This window comes from Schistocerca americana, chromosome 1 (genome assembly GCF_021461395.2).
Source record: "Schistocerca americana isolate TAMUIC-IGC-003095 chromosome 1, iqSchAmer2.1, whole genome shotgun sequence".
Taxonomy (NCBI): Eukaryota; Metazoa; Arthropoda; class Insecta; order Orthoptera; family Acrididae; genus Schistocerca; species Schistocerca americana.
In genome coordinates this window covers 1,076,295,931-1,076,313,643 of record NC_060119.1, presented here as the reverse complement: position 1 = coordinate 1,076,313,643, position 17,713 = coordinate 1,076,295,931, and the positions used below count along the sequence as shown (strand labels likewise).

Genomic DNA, 17,713 nt, shown 5'->3' with positions numbered 1-17,713 from the left:
CTAAAAATTTGGAATATTCTACCTTAGCTATATGGTTCTGATTAAGGTCTATATTTATTAATGGCATCATACCATTCACTGTACGGAACTGTATGTACTGTGTCTTATCAAAATTCAGTGAGAGTCCGTTTACAAGGAACCACTTAGTAATTTTCTGAAAGACAGTATTGACAATTTCATCAGTTAATTCTTGTTTGTCAGGCGTGATTACTACACTTGTATCATCAGCAAAGAGAACTAACTTTGCCTCTTCATGAATATAGAATGGCAAGTCATTAATATATATTAAGAACAACAAAGGACCCAAGACTGACCCTTGTGGAACCCCATTCTTGATAGTTCCCCAGTCTGAGGAATGTGCTGATCTTTGCATATTATGAGAACTGCTTATTTCAACTTTCTGCACTCTTCCAGTTAGGTACGAATTAAATCATTTGTGCACTGTCCCACTCATGCCACAATACTTGAGCTTGTCTAGCAGAATTTCATGATTTACACAATCAAAAGCCTTTGAGAGATCACAAAAAATCCCAATGGGTGGTGTTTGGTTATTCAGATCATTCAAAATTTGATTGGTGAAAGCATATATGGCATTTTCTGTTGAAAAACCTTTCTGGAAACCAAACTGACATTTTGTTAGTACTTCATTTTTACAGATATGTGAAGCTATTCTTGAATACATTCCTTTCTCAAAGATTTTGGACAGAGCTGTTAGAAGGGAGATTGGACGGTAATTGTTGACATCAGATCTATCCCTCTTTTTATGCAAAGGTATAACAATAGCATATTTCAGTCTATCAGGGAAAACGCCCTGTTCCAGAGAGCTATTACACAGGTGGCTGAGAATCTTACTTATCTGTTGAGAACAAGCTTTTAGTATTTTGCTCGAAATGCCATCAATTCCATGTGAGTTTTTGCTTTTAAGCAAGTTTATTATTTTCCTAATTTCAGAGGGAGAAGTGGGTGAGATTTCAATTGTATCAAATTGCATAGGTATGGCCTCTTCCATTAACAACCTAGCATCTTCTAATGAACACTTGGATCCTACTGTATCCACAACATTTAGAAAATGATTATTAAAAATATTTTCAACTTCTGACTTTTTGTTCGTAAAGTTTTCATTCAACTTGATGGTAATACTGTCTTCCTGTGCTCTTGGTTGACCTGTTTCTCTTTTAATAATGTTCCAAATTGTTTTAATTTTATTATCAGAGTTGCTGATTTCAGACATGATACACATACTTCTGGATTTTTTAATAACTTTTCTTAATATAACACAGTAGTCTTTATAATGTTTGATAGTTTCTGGGTCACTACTCTTTCCTGCTGTCAGATACATTTCCCTTTTCCGGTTACAAGATATTTTTATACCCTTAGTAAGCCATGGTTTGTTACAAGGTTTCTTACGAGTATATTTAACTATTTTCTTGGGGAAGCAGTTTTCAAATGCATTTACAAAAATGTCATGAAATAAATTATATTTTAAATTGGCATCAGGTTCATGGTACACCTCACCCCAGTCTAACTGCTGTAGGCTTTCCCTGAAATTTGGAATTGTTAAATCGTTGGCTGAACGTACTACTTTGGAGGACTGTTTAGTATTGCTGAATGGAGCTATGTCATATATTGTAACTAGCTGTGCACCATGATCAGAAAGACCATTCTCAACAGGCTGAGCATTTATCTGGTTAAACTTATCTTTGTCTATAAAGAAGTTATCTATCAGTGAGCTGCTATCCTTTACCACCCGAGTAGGCAAATCAATAATGGGTGTCAAATTGTAAGAACCGAGTAATACTTCCAGGTCATTCCTATTACCCTCTTTCAGAGAATCTACATTGAAGTCCCCACAAATAATAATTTGCTTCCCCCTGTCTGACAGATAGCACAACAAGGAGTCCAAATTTTTCAGAAATAGATGAAAATTTCCTGATGGGGACCTATATACAGTTACAATTATAAAAGAAGAAGGAACCACTAGCTCAGAAAGCTGGAACATTTCCGTAAAGTGTTTTCTCCTGTTTTCAATCAGTGAGTAGATTTTTTATCCATCCAATTATACATTAATACAAAAATTTTGGAATATAAAAGTTTGCTTTTAGCATTTGATGACATTATCTACAAGGACACTGTCAGTTAAAACCCACCTAAAGTGAGTAAGCTCTTGTCTCTTAGTTTGAACATTAGACAAAGTTGAAAACAACCTGCTGACATTTCATACAACCTAGTTAAATTAAAGAAACTTACCTACCTTGAATCTTGGAAGTGAATCGACCATGTTGATGGATCTTGTCAAGAATCCAATATAGACAATAATCATAAGCCATCAATATTAATATTTTTATCGCTATGTGAATCACAAATGATACAGATCGAGTAAGCTTCAGCTTCTCGCTACCACTCAGACGTAGAGAAACCATCTGTAACAATTCACAACTTACAGTATTCTGATGTTACTTCTTATAATTAATGCTGTTTTGATATTTCTTATTGTGCTCTCTCTATGTCCCCCCCCCCCCCCCCCAATCAGTGACTACCATTGTTACAACTATTGCCCATATCTGGAATCTAACATCAGCAGCACCCAATCTCAGACTTTTTCAACCTGGAAAATATGTTAGGACATGAAACTTCCTGGCAGATTAAAACTGTGTGCCCGACCAAGACTTGAACTCGGGACCTTTGCCTCTCGCGGGCAAGTGCTCTACCATCTGAGCTACAAAAGCACGACTCACACCCGGTCCTCACAGCTTTACTTCTGCCAGTATCTCGCCTCCTACCTTCCAAACTTTACAGAAGCTCTCCTGCGAACCTTGCAGAACTAGCACTCCTGAAAGAAAGGATATTGCGGAGACATGGCTTAGCCACAGCCTGGGGGATGTTTCCAGAATGAGATTTTCACTCTGCAGCGGAGTGTGTGCTGATATGAAACTTCCTGGCAGATTAAAACTGTGTGCCCGACCGAGACCCGAACTCGGGACCTTTGCCTTTCGCGGGCAAGTGCTCTACCATCTAAGCTACCGAAGCACAACTCACGCCCAGTCCACACAGCTTTACTTCTGCCACTATCTCGTCTCCTACCTTCAAAGTAAAGCTGTGAGGACGGGGCGTGAGTCGTGCTTCAGTAGCTCAGATGGTAGAGCACTTGTCCGCGAAAGGCAAAGGTCCCGAGTTCGAGTCTCGGTCAGGCACACAGTTTTAAGCTGCCAGGAAGTTTCATATCAGTGCACACTCCGCTGCAGAGTGAAAATCTCATTCTGGAAACATCCCCCAGGCTGTGGCTAAGCCATGTCTCCGCAACATCCTTTCTTTCAGGAGTGCTAGTTCTGCAAGGTTCGCAGGAGAGCTTCTGTAAAGTTTGGAAGGTAGGAGACGAGATACTGGCAGAAGTAAAGCTGTGAGGACCGGGCGTGAGTCGTGCTTCGGTAGCTCGGATGGTAGAGCACTTGTCCGCGAAAGGCAAAGGTCCCGAGTTCGAGTCTCGGTCGGGCACACAGTTTTAATCTGCCAGGAAGTTTCATATCAGTGCACACTCCGCTGCAGAGTGAAAATCTCAATCTGGAAACATCCCCCAGGCTGTGGCTAAGCCATGTCTCTGCAATATCCTTTCTTTCAGGAGTGCTAGTTCTGCAAGGTTCGCAGGAGAGCTTCTGTAATGTTTGGAAGGTAGGAGACGAGATACTGGCAGAAGTAAAGCTGTGAGGACCGGGCATGAGTTGTGCTTCAGTAGCTCAGATGGTAGAGCACTTGCACGCGAAAGGCAAAGGTCCTGAGTTCGAGTCTCGGTCGGGCACACAGTTTTAATCTGCCAGGAAGTTTCATATCAGCGCGCACTACGCTGCTGAGTGAAAATCTCATTATGTTAGGACATGGTCATGAGGACAGTGAGTGCCAAAGCTGAGGTTAGGAAATAGGAGAATATTAGTACTGGATATTGTGTTACTGATTTCTTTTATGCTGGCAATGGAAAGTAATCAGAGAAGGTCAATATAAGGTTCTCCTTAAAAAACTACAGTCAGAAATGAACATTATCATTTGCTCACAGAGTCAATCAGAATGATCAGTATAATATGGCAAAGTATTTTATGTTATTGGTCTTTTTTAAATCTTTTTCTGTACATGAAGTGCAGGAGATACAGGACAAATCATGTTATCCATGAGACACACATCGAAAAAAGTTTTGCATCACCTCGGTTCCAAGAGTTCTGGAACCTGAATAGAAAATTGGAATATACACTCCTGGAAATGGAAAAAAAAACACATTGACACCGGTGTGTCAGACCCACCATACTTGCTCCGGACACTGCGAGAGGGCTGTACAAGCAATGATCACACGCACGGCACAGCGGACACACCAGGAACCGCGGTGTTGGCCGTCGAATGGCGCTAGCTGCGCAGCATTTGTGCACCGCCGCCGTCAGTGTCAGCCAGTTTGCCGTGGCATACGGAGCTCCATCGCAGTCTTTAACACTGGTAGCATGCCGCGACAGCGTGGACGTGAACCGTATGTGCAGTTGACGGACTTTGAGCGAGGGCGTATAGTGGGTATGCGGGAGGCCGGGTGGACGTACCACCGAATTGCTCAACACGTGGGGCGTGAGGTCTCCACAGTACATCGATGTTGTCGCCAGTGGTCGGCGGAAGGTGCACGTGCCCGTCGACCTGGGACCGGACCGCAGTGACGCACGGATGCACGCCAAGACCGTAGGATCCTACGCAGTGCCGTAGGGGACCGCACCGCCACTTCCCAGCAAATTAGGGACACTGTTGCTCCTGGGGTATCGGCGAGGACCATTCGCAACCGTCTCCATGAAGCTGGGCTACGGTCCCGCACACCGTTAGGCCGTCTTCCGCTCACGCCCCAACATCGTGCAGCCCGCCTCCAGTGGTGTCGCGACAGGCGTGAATGGAGGGACGAATGGAGACGTGTCGTCTTCAGCGATGAGAGTCGCTTCTGCCTTGGTGCCAATGATGGTCGTATGCGTGTTTGGCGCCGTGCAGGTGAGCGCCACAATCAGGACTGCATACGACCGAGGCACACAGGGCCAACACCCGGCATCATGGTGTGGGGAGCGATTTCCTACACTGGCCGTACACCACTGGTGATCGTCGAGGGGACACTGAATAGTGCACGGTACATCCAAACCGTCATCGAACCCATCGTTCTACCATTCCTAGACCGGCAAGGGAACTTGCTGTTCCAACAGGACAATGCATGTCCGCATGTATCCCGTGCCACCCAACGTGCTCTAGAAGGTGTAAGTCAACTACCCTGGCCAGCAAGATCTCCGGATCTGTCCCCCATTGAGCATGTTTGGGACTGGATGAAGTGTCGTCTCACGCGGTCTGCACGTCCAGCACGAACGCTGGTCCAACTGAGGCGCCAGGTGGAAATGGCATGGCAAGCCGATCCACAGGACTACATCCAGCATCTCTACGATCGTCTCCATGGGAGAATAGCAGCCTGCATTGCTGCGAAAGGTGGATATACACTGTACTAGTGCCGACATTGTGCATGCTCTGTTGCCTGTGTCTATGTGCCTGTGGTTCTGTCAGTGTGATCATGTGATGTATCTGACCCCAGGAATGTGTCAATAAAGTTTCCCCTTCCTGGGACAATGAATTCACGGTGTTCTTATTTCAATTTCCAGGAGTGTAGATCAACATAAACATCATTTCTGCCCTTTTTATTGCTCATGAAAACCACACATTGCATGTTGTACCACCATACAGTGAGACCTTCAAAGCTGGTGGTCCAGATTGCTGTACACACCAGTACCTCTAATACCTAGTAGCACGTCCTCTTGCATTGATGTATGCCTGTATTCGTCGTGGCATACTATCCACAAGTTCATCAAGGCACTGTTGGTCCAGATTGTCCCACTCCTCAACAGCGATATGGCGTAGATCCCTCAGAGAGGTTGGTGGGTCATGTCATTCATAAACACCTCTTTTCAATTTATCCCAGGCATGTTCAATAGGGTTCGCATCTGGAGAACATGCTGGCCACTCTAGACGAGCAATTTTGTTATCCTAAAGGAAGCTATTCACAAAATGTGCAAAATGGGGGCACAAATTGTCGTCCATGAAGACGAATGCCTCACTAATATGCTTCCCACATGGGAGCACTTTCGGTTGGAGGATGGCATTCAAGTATTGTACAGCCGTTATGGCACTTTTCGTGACAACCAGCAGAGCACGTTGACCCCACATAATGCCACCCCAAAACAGCAGGGAACCTCCACCTTGCTGCACTCACTGGACAGTGTGTCTAAGGCGTTCAGCCTGACCGGGTTGCCTCCAAACACACCTCTGACGACTGTCTGCTAGAAGGCATATGCGACACTCATCAGTGAAGAGAACATGATGCCAGTCCTGAGCGGTCCATTCGGCATGTTTTTGGGCCCATCTGTACCATGCTGCATGGTTTCGTGGTTGCAAAGATGGACCTCACCATGGACGTCAGGAGTGAAGTTGTGCATCATGCAGCCTATTGCACACAGTTTGAGTCGTAACACAATGTCCTGTGGCTGCACAAAAAGCATTATTCAGCATGGTGGCGTTGCTGTCAGGGTTCCTCCGAGCAACAATCCATAGGTAGCAGTCATCCACTGCAGTAGCAGCCCTTGGGCAGCCTGAGCGAGGCATGTCATCGACAGTTCCTATCTCTCTGTATCTCCACCATGTCCGAACAACATCGCTTTGGTTCACTTCAAGACACCTGAACACTTCCCTTGTTGAGAGCCCTTCCTGGCAGAAAGTAACAATGCGGACACAATTGAACTGGAGTATTGACCATCTAGGCATGGTTGAACTAAAGACAAGATGAGCTATGTACCTCCTTCCCAGCAGAATGAGTGGAACTGATCGGCTGTGGGACCCCCTCCGTCTAATAGGCACTGCTCATGCATGGTTGTTTACATATTTGAGTGGGTTCAGTGACATCTCTAAACAGTCAAAGGGACTGTGTTTGTGATACAATATCCACAGTCTATGTCTGTCTCCAGAAGCTCTGGGAACGGGGGTGATGCAAAACTTTTTTTGATGTATGTATGATATGATGGGTCCATCTTTCTGGATGACAATATGAATACATTTTTAAAATAGAGAATAGTGACAATTAAACATTTTTACAAATATTTTACAGTATATTATCTTAACAATGTTAGTAATAAAACTTTACTTTTTTCATTAAGTAGGTACTTGACATTTGCCACTCTACAGCATACACCCACAAGAGAAAAATTGTACTTTTGGTGCTAATAAAACAAGAAATACTTATAAAGTATTTAAATTTGAGAAACAATAGCAACTACAAAGTCACTATACCACAATGCTTTATGGCTTAAAAAATTGATCTACACTGTATCAGCACTTGTTTAAAATGTCCAGTTACATTGCTATGGAATGCATGATTTTTGTAAATGGTTGGGCAATTTCGTGCAAACCTTTCCATTTTGCCTCACTTTCATATATGAACATTCTGTACACAGTTGCAACTTCTTCCAGATACTGTATGTGTGAACATCCTGGTTGTGCAGTAGAGTGCAGCTCAATTGCAGAGAACCTTTCAAATCATAGCAGGACATTTGACTCTATGGTACTAGATTTCCCCCATAAAAGCCATGGTCAGTATCCCTTTAATAAAACAAGACCGTAATGAGTAAAGACACTGGGTTTAGGATGGTAGTGAAAGGAAGCACACCAAATGTAACTGTATTCTGTTCTCTAAGAAGTGATCAGTAAACCCAATGTAACATGTATAGATTATCTGAAGAGAGCAAACCTAAATCATAACAGGGCCGGATCATCATTGAAACACTTCAAAGAGGTATGCCAACATGAAGTTCTTAAAATAGTCAAAGAAATGAAAAATTCATACAGTACAGATATTTTTAATATGTCAAACAATCTATTGAAAGAAATCATACATTACATTGCAGCACCATTAACATATTCTATAAACCTGTGTCTCATAGAAGGGTTTTTTCCTGATCCTCTCAAACTATCCAAGGTAACTCCAGTCTTAAAGAAGGGTGTCAAATCAGATCCTGCAAACTACAGACCAATTTCACTAATTCCAGTACTAGGAAAAGTCTTTGAAGGCATAATATATAAGCAGATGTATGAGTACCTAGAACTAAATGGTATGTTAAGTGCATCACAGTTTGGTTACAGAAAAGGAAGGTCAGCTATACATGCCATAGAGCTCTTAGTCAGAGACATTCTAGCAGCATTTGAGGACCATGCGCACGCACAGGTAACCTTATGTGATCTGAGCAAAGCTTTTGACTGTGTTGACCACTCACTTCTGCTCTCTAAACTTGAGTACTATGGAATATGTGATAAAAGTTTAAAACTCATCAAATCATACCTCAATAAAAGGAACCAGGTGGTGAGTTCAGGAAGTCATCTGTCAAACATACTCGAGGTTCAACATGGAGTGCCACAGGGATCTAAATTGGGACCACTTCTTTTCCTTGTACACATAAATGACTTACCAGGAAATATAGATGTAAAGACATATATGTGTGCAGATGACACAACTTTTCTATCTGTAAACCATGTACTTGATAACCGTGTAAGTGATATGAAATTGGCAAAAGAAAATGCAACATCATGGTTTAATGCCAATGGTCGGCTATTAAATGAGGAAAAGACCCAGAATATGTGGTTCAGTCTATCAAAGACTACAAAAATAGAAAAACAAAAGGCAAAGTTTTTAGGTATTGTACTTGACAACAGTCTAACATGGAACTCTCATGTTGATCACATAGTGGTTAGGTTGTCAAGAGTTATATATTTGTTGAAGAGACTGATGTGTTGTGTGACATTTGAGTACATAAGGACAGCGTACTTTGCCTTTTTTCAATCTGTTTTAAGGTATGGGTTAATACTCTGGGGAAACAGCAGAAAAATAAATGAAATTATGGTGATCCAGAAGAAAGCAATCAGAGTAATGGCTAAGGTAGATAATAGAACACATTGTAAACCATTGTTCACTAAATATAGAATTTTAACAGTAATTAATTTATATATTTTTGACAGTGTTAACTACATACTTGCTGAACTACCTAATTTAAGTGTAACAAATGAAAGACATGGCTACTATACAAGAACATGTACTTCTCTGCTGTTGCCAAAAAATAGATTAGCTAAAACTAACAATAGTCATAAGTATATGGCAATTAAAATATATAACAAATTGTCTAAAAATGGGTCAATCAAGCCTGACAAATTATTTAAAGACAATGTTCATAACTTCCTGTTAACTAATCCACTCTATTCATTAGAAGAATTTTTAGAAATGCCCAATATCAACTTAAATATGTAAATTTTTTTTTTTGTAAAATTAATAGGTTAAGTGAACTGACGAAGTCTATTGCATGTAACAATGCTGAATGACTAATAAAGAATCTGAATCTGATTTTCTGTCAGATCTGACAATGAGCTCATTTACATTTAGGGAGTGTGTGGAGCACAGTTAAGTTTAAGATCATGGTGGCAGACTGACATATGTAGGTATTAGAAAAGGCAGATGAATGGCTGTCTATGCTATTTGAATCTATTTTTTTTTTTTTATGGCTCAAAAATATAGGGATGAGATTCTGCAACTTGTCACATGATGATGTGCTAGTGGAGATAGATGATAGTGCTCACTGTCATAGAGTTCATATGGTGATGAAATTGTCACTAATATACGGATATCAATTATACAACTAGTGTGCTTCATGTATTGAAACCTACTGAATATTTCGTAATTCACTTTAAAACATATTAAGGTTATGCAAGCATCTCTTGCTTTGTTCCAGAGCGGGAGAGTCCTTTTGAGGAGCCTTAGGCCCTCAACTCTTCATTAATAATCTTACGGTATCCATGTCACACAGCACTGTCCACATAACATTTGTTGGAACAATAATTGTCATTTTACATTTTCCTAGTCTATTTTAGGAATCTAAAAACCATCCCCTCATATTCTGAGGCACATAGATGACAATTAAGGCACATTTCAACAAATGTATTAAAATCTTCTCCTTGATAGTGTACAAATTAATGTCTGATCCAGCATGGTATGTTGGCAGCAAGCTCACTATCTGACAGTCTTTTTGTTCTGTTTATCTGCGACTCAGCATCTAGATCTACATCTACATCAACATCCACATCTACATCTATACCCTGCAAACTACTGTGTGGTGCATGGCAGAGGGTTGTCCCATTGTACCAGTTATTAAGGTTTCTTCCTGTTCCACATGTATGCAGTGTGGGAAGAAAGGTTGTTGCAATGCCTTTGTACATGAAGTAATGATTCTAATCTTATCCTCATGATCCCTCTGTGAGCAATACATGAGGGATTGTAGTATATCCCTAGAGTAATCATTTAAAACTGGTTCTTGATACTTTGTTAATACATATGTATTTTATTTTATTTACACGTCAAGTTCCGTAGGACCAAATTGAGGAGCAAATCTCCAACATCATGGAATGTGTCAGTACATGAGATTACAACATACAAGTAATAACAGACAAAAATAAATGTTCATGAACCTGAAAAAAGTCAGTCCATAAGTTTAAGTAAACACTATCAGCAATACAATAAGAATCAGCTTACTTTTTCAAGAAACTCCTCGACAGAATAGAAGGAGTCACCCATGAGGAAACTCTTCAGTTCCAATTTGAAAGTGTGTGGATTATTGCTAAGATTTTTCAATTCGAGTGGCAGCTTATTGAAAATGGATGCAGCAGTATACTGCACACCTTTTTGCACAAGAGTTAAGGAAGTCCGATCCAAATGCAGGTTTCATTTCCGCCGAGTATTAACCAAGTGAAAGCTGCTTTTGTTCTACATGATATCCTTATCCCACTAGTCAGCCACCCGGGCTGCCCATTACTGCTAGTACCCTGTTTAAAATGTTCTAATGGAAAGCAACTCTCAAAGAGCATGAGAAATGTGTTATGGAAAGCATTGTATTTATCATCTGTGATATCAGCACTATAAACATCCTGCCACTCTTGTTCCTTGACAAGTTTTAAAAAACTCTCTATTGCTGTTGGATTAACTTTCCTACATAGTCTGTAATTAAATGTGACTTCGTTTGAGTACTAAAACCTTTTAGTGTTAAAATTTGTGCATCATGGTCTGAAAGGCCATTCACCCTTTCACTAACAGAATGCCCATCCAGTAATGAAGAATGAATAAAAATAATGTCTACGGCTCTGCTACTGTTCCCCTGCACCCTTGTTGGAGAAAACATAGTCTTCATCAGATCATATGAATTTATGAGATCTACCTACATCCTTTCTCTTGCACCATCATACACTAAATTTATATTGAAGTCTCCACATATAACTAATTTCTGGTACTGCCAACAAAGTGAGTCAAGACTCCTTTCTAGCTTGAGCAGAAATGCTCTGAAGTCAGAGTTAGGGGACCTATAAACAACAGCAATAGAAAGTTTAGTTTCACTAAATTCAACTGCCCCTGCACAACATTCAAATATCTGTTCAGTGCAGTGCCGTAATACGCCTATGGACTCAAATGGAATACTATTTTTTACATACATAACCACTCCTCCATCCAGCAAGGAGATTCTTGAAAAATAGCCAGATAATCTTCATTGTTTGAAATCACAATGTTGCAAATATTGAAGATTGGAACTTCCTTCCTGGAGGACATACCATTGTCCTTCTAAAGAAGAAAGGAGACTTGGTCTAAAAGAAGTAACAAACAAGTGGTTGTAGTCTTACCTGGAAAACAGGGAGCAGAAGATAGAGATAGTTCACACATCTGCTCATGATAAATTTCTAGTGAAACAATTGTTGGACAAGAAGCATATAAACATGGTTGTTCTGCAGAGTAGTGTATTGGGTATAAATCTGTTCTTAATATATAGCCAATGACTTTCCACTTAGTACAAGACACAGAGAAAAAGTTCTCTTGACTGATGACAGCAACATCATAGTTACTGATAAAACACCGGAACTCCCTTTTAGAGAAAGCAAAGAAACTCTCAAGGATGTTTATGTTTGGGCAGTGTGCATTAGGAAAACAAACAGTATCCATTTCAGCATAAAGAGGGAATACAGTTCTGTTGGATCACACATAAGTGATACATTGATAGATGGCCTAACAAGCAGAAGGTGTTTAGGGATTAAAATTGAAACTCACACAACACATGATCACTGTCTGTGGCTGCCAAGACCAGACTGTGAGTAACTGCACATGATGGGAGAAGCAATCTCAGCTTGCAAGATTGCTCCTTTCAGAACGCTTTTTGGGCGAAAGCTTATTTACTTAGCAGCCTATTTATTGAGTCAATCTGTGACTAAACTTTTCCACTATATAGTGAGCAGAGATCTACCTTATTCATAATATTGTCACTATATATATCCTCCACTGGAACTATTACTTGGCACTGATTTTCTTGCTCTTCTTGTTTTCCCTGCACTTCCTCTTCATTTTTGGGGCTGGCTTCTCTCTTGTGTCCACATGTTTTTAACTTTCAAATTCGTTCCTGTTGTGTTCTTGGGAATTAAGTTATGTTTGCTGGTTTTCTGGCTGTATGTAGTCCATGTCATTGTAACTGCCATCTGCGTCATGTCTGCTGTATTTTAGATTATAGATTATAAAACACATAGATTAGTACTGATTACGTGGTAAATAAGTGTATTAGTGTGCCGTTTAGGTGTACCATTACAGGTTTCATTTCTCATTACGTAATATAGCAGAAAACGCGAAAAGACCGTACAGTCGTATTTTCTGTTTACGTTCTGCTGCAGCAAATCTATAGAATTTCGTTTAGTTGTTCCTTGCTCTCTCCAGCAATTTAACTTAGCGTACCTCTTCATTATTTAACTAGCATTTCCGGAAAGTAGCGTAAAGTTTAACTTGTTGTTTCAGAAACTTTGCACTTTTGTTTTTGTTTACACACAGTTGCGTATAGGCCAAATTTGTGTAACCATATTTTCGTGTTTATCTGTAATTTAACTGACTTATTCTTAATAAATTATTACGTTTATCATGAGTGAAAAGTGCTTGACTTGCCGTAGAATTGTTAGGTCGGGGCTTTGGTGTGATGGGTGCTGTAGTTTTTTCCATGTGGGTGACTGTAGTGGCGTGGGAATAGGGGAAGTAAATGAGACTCATCAGTGGTTTTGTAGGATTTGTAGTAGAGATAGGAAGATACTGGAACAGGAGGGGAAAATTGCTGCCCTTCAGGCTGAGTTAGACAAGGCCAGGGGAGATCTTGACAGGTTAAGGAGGGAGAAGGGTAAAGAGAGGTGGGAAGTGGCAACAGGCAACAGGAGGAACAGGCCTAGAACTTTGTCTGACAGCTTTATGGTGAATGTGGAAAATAGATTTGACCTGTTGCTTCAGTTAGAAGCTGGTGAGCCTCAAGCAGTTACAGGTGTAGACAGGGCACAACAAACTTTCAGCAGCAAATTGAAAAGTAAGAATGTAGGGAAATCAGTAAAGAGAAAGAAAGTGTTGTTGTTAGGTAGTTCCCATGGAAGAGGTGTTGGCCAACTCTTGCAGGATGAACTAGGATCAGAATACCAGGTCACCAATTTTTTTAAACCTAGTGCTGGTCTGGAGCAGGTGACAGAGGATTTAGGATCACTTTGCAAAGATTTCACTAAGGAAGACACCGTGGTTATAGTGGGTGGGGCAGGTAACAGTATTGACAGAGATCCTGGGTACAGCATAGAGTGTGACCTGGCGAAGATTGCATCAGCATCGAGGCATACCAGTGTTGAGTTTGTATCTGTTCTTGGGCGCCATGACCGACCTCATTTGAACTCTTCTGTCAAGAGAGTTAATTTGGAGCTGGAACGGCTGCTCATGTCGGGTGCGGGGTCACACATTGGTGTGGTTCATGTTGATTCTGTCAGTAGGTGGGATTATACTAGGCATGGCCTTCACCTCAACAGGAAGGGGAAGGGTAAATTGGCTGGGGAAATAGCAGGAAAGTTAAAGGGGGGAGGCACTGTCATGAGTGGTAAAATACCAGTGGTTATAGGATTCAGAAAAGACCCTTTTTTAGGGTAGGGAGGACAGAAAGAAAACAAATTTTAAGAGAGGTTAGAACTGAGACAAACCTTCAGTTTGAGAAAGAAATCAAAAAACATAATGCCAGCTTATTACATCAACATAAACAGCCATTGGTTAAGAATTTTCAACTGTCAGCAGATATTTTAACTCCATCCAATTTTAAGTCAGTCAATGTGAAATGTCAGCTATCTTTATTGCATCAAAATATTCGAGGACTGAGAAATAAAATTAATGAATTAACTATCTGCATAGATGAATTAGAGTCTTCAAACCCAGCTGACATAATCTGCCTCTCTGAACATCATGTGACCACTGGTATAGAACTTTTAAGTGTTACAGGGTTTAGGTTAGCATCTCACTATTGTAGATCAGAAATGGAGAAAGGAGGAGTTGCCACATTCATCAGGAACTGTCATAAATTTAAGAACATAGACATTCATAAATTTTGCCTAGAACAGCATATGGAAGCATGTGCAACAGAATTAGAATTTCACAAAAAATCTTTCATAATATTAAGTGTATATCGAGCACCTGCAGGTAACTTTAATCTGTTTGTAAACCACCTTGAAGCTGTACTGGCCCATTTAACAACCAAAAACAAAGAAATAGTGGTTGCTGGTGATTTCAATGTAGATTTCCTTAAAGACTCTCCCAATAAGAACCTATTTGAGTTAGTAACACTATCATTCAACTTAATTCCCACAGTAAAGTTCCCCACTAGGATAACCACTTGCTCACAAACAGCCATTGATAATATCTTTATAGAAAAGTCAAATGAACAAAATTATATTACAAAACCAATAGTCAATGGCCTCTCAGACCATGACATGCAGTTCCTTCTGTTAAATGTTAATACTGAACAAGATATAAAATCTGTTAAATCTGAGCTCAAGAGGGTAATCAGTAAGCCAAAAATGGATTATTTTAGGACACTCCTCAGAGACATTCACTGGACTGATGTTTACAGTGCTCATGGCATGAATGAAAAATATAACATTTTTGCTAATAAAGTGCTTACCTTATTTGAACACTGCTTTCCCCCAAAACTTACCAAGGTTAGAGCAAAGTCTACAAAGAAGCCATGGATTACTCGAGGAATAGGGGTATCTTGTAAAACAAAAAGAAAACTGTATCTGTCAATCCGAAACATTTCCAATGTGGATGCTATAGCACATTATAAGAAATACTGCAAAATATTAAAGACTGTAATACGGATGTCAAAGCAAATATATTACAAGGAAAAGATAGTCATATCAGATAACAAAATAAAGACAATATGGGATATAGTGAAGGAGGAGACCGGTAGAACCAGACATGAAGAGGAACAAATAGCATTAAGAGTAAATGATGCATTGGTGACAGATGTGTATAGTGTTGCAGAACTTTTTAACAAACATTTTATAACTGTTACTGAAAAGATGGGGTTGTCAGGTTCGGTAGATGCTGCTATGGATTACCTTAGACCAGACATTTCAAGTAACTTCCATAATATGAATTTGACCCTCACTACCCCAACAGAAATAATGTCCATCATAAAATCTTTAAAATCAAAAACATCTAGTGGGTATGATGAAATATCAACAAAGTTAATTAAAGAATGTGATTCTGAGCTAAGTAACATATTAAGCTATCTGTGTAACCAGTCGTTTATCAGTGGAATATTTCCCGAATGGCTGAAATATGCTGAAGTTAAGCCACTGTTTAAGAAGGGAGATAAAGAAATAGCATCAAATTTCCGTCCAATTTCACTGTTGTCAGCATTCTCAAAAATTTTCGAAAAAGTAATGTACAGTCGTCTTTATAACCATCTTATCTCAAATAACATACTGTCAAAGTCACAGTTTGGATTTCTAAAAGGTTCTGATATTGAGAAGGCTATCTACACTTACAGTGAAAATGTACTTAATTCATTAGACAAAAAATTGCAGGCAACTGGTATATTTTGTGATCTGTCAAAGGCATTTGACTGTGTAAATCACAATATCCTTTTAAGTAAACTAGAATATTATAGTGTAACAGGAAATGCTGCAAAATGGTTCAAATCTTATATCTCTGGCAGGAAACAAAGGGTGTTATTAGGAAAGAGACATGTATCAAGCTATCAGGCATCATCCAACTGGGAACTAATTACATGTGGGGTCCCACAAGGTTCCATTTTGGGGCCCTTACTTTTTCTTGTGTATATCAATGACCTTTCATCAGTAACATTACCAGATGCCAAGTTTGTTTTGTTTGCTGATGATACAAACATTGCAATAAATAGCAAATCAAGTGTAGTCTTAGAAAGATCAGCCAATAAAATATTTGTAGACATTAATCACTGGTTCCTAGCCAATTCTTTGTCACTAAACTTTGAAAAAACACACTACATGCAGTTCAGAACTTGTAAGGGGTGTCCCAAGAGTATATGTCTAACATATGATGACAAGAAGATAGAAGAAGTGGACGGTGTTAAATTCTTGGGATTACAGCTTGATAATAAATTCAACTGGGAGGAGCACACCACAGAACTGCTGAAGCGTCTTAACAAATCTCTGTTTGCAATGCGAATTTTGTCAGACATAGGGGATATAAAAATGAAAAAGCTGGCATACTATGCTTACTTTCATTCCATAATGTCATATGGGATTATTTTCTGGGGTAATTCATCAAGCCAAGCTAAAGTTTTCCGGGCACAAAAACGTGCAGTAAGAATTATATGTGGTGTGAACTCAAGAACATCCTGCAGAAGCCTGTTTAGGGAACTAGGGATACTAACTACAGCTTCCCAATATATTTATTCCTTAATGAAATTTGTCATTAAAAATATATCACTTTTTCAAACCAATAGCTCAATTCATGGAATCAATACTAGAAATAAGAATAATCTTCACAAGGATTTAAAGTCACTTAGTCTTGTACAAAAAGGTGTGCATTATTCAGGAACACACATTTTCAATAACTTGCCAGCAGCCATAAAAAGCTTAACAACCAATGAAATTCAGTTTAAGAGAAGCCTAAAGGATTTATTGGTGGCCAACTCCTTCTACTCCATTGATGAATTTCTGAGGAAAACCAACTGATTTGTATATAAGTACAACATATCTTCTGCACAATTTCAGTGCAGTAATGTGTTCACTGAAAATGTGTGTGTGTGTGTGTGTGTGTGTGTGTGTGTGTGTGTGTGTGTGTGTGTGTGTGTGTAAGTATAATCTAACTTCTGCACCATTTCAGTGCAGTAATGTGTTCATTGTAAATAAGTATTACAGTAGTTGTATTACATGTTTCTTACCTTATAAATAAATAAAAAACTTTTTTATTTTAAATTCAGTGCAATAGTATTTGTAAAATGACTCTTAGTGTTCATTAAAAAATGACGATCATTCCACTTGGGACCTGTGGAATGGTACATTAGCTTATTTGTTTTAGTTTAAATATTTGTCATGTATTGTTGTTTTTCTGACATGTTCCACATCCTGGAGGACCTCCTCACTACGGATCAATTGGAATGAAAGTAAATCTAATCTAATCTAATCTAATCTTACTTGTCACTTCTTCCGTGTGTTTTTGCTTTTAGGAAGCTTTAATTGTTGAGTGCTAGTAACAGTGTTCCACAGATTTCGTGTTTGTTTTGAATACAGTCAGAGAGAGTCCCTTTAGTCAGCCATAGTGCCAGTAGTGTTA

The 17,713-nt window shown here is 39.7% G+C and overlaps 1 protein-coding gene across 1 annotated transcript in view; it reads right to left on the bottom strand.

Moving 5' to 3' along the window:
* Positions 1–17,713, bottom strand: part of LOC124596422 (DC-STAMP domain-containing protein 2) — a gene marked incomplete at its 5' end in the record, with an annotated part of 246,176 nt that overhangs the window by 75,020 nt on the left and 153,443 nt on the right. Inside the window, one exon of the mRNA XM_047135557.1 lies at positions 2,252–2,420. Coding sequence (XP_046991513.1) covers positions 2,252–2,420 — 169 coding nt within the window. The remainder of the gene's footprint in view (positions 1–2,251; positions 2,421–17,713) is intronic.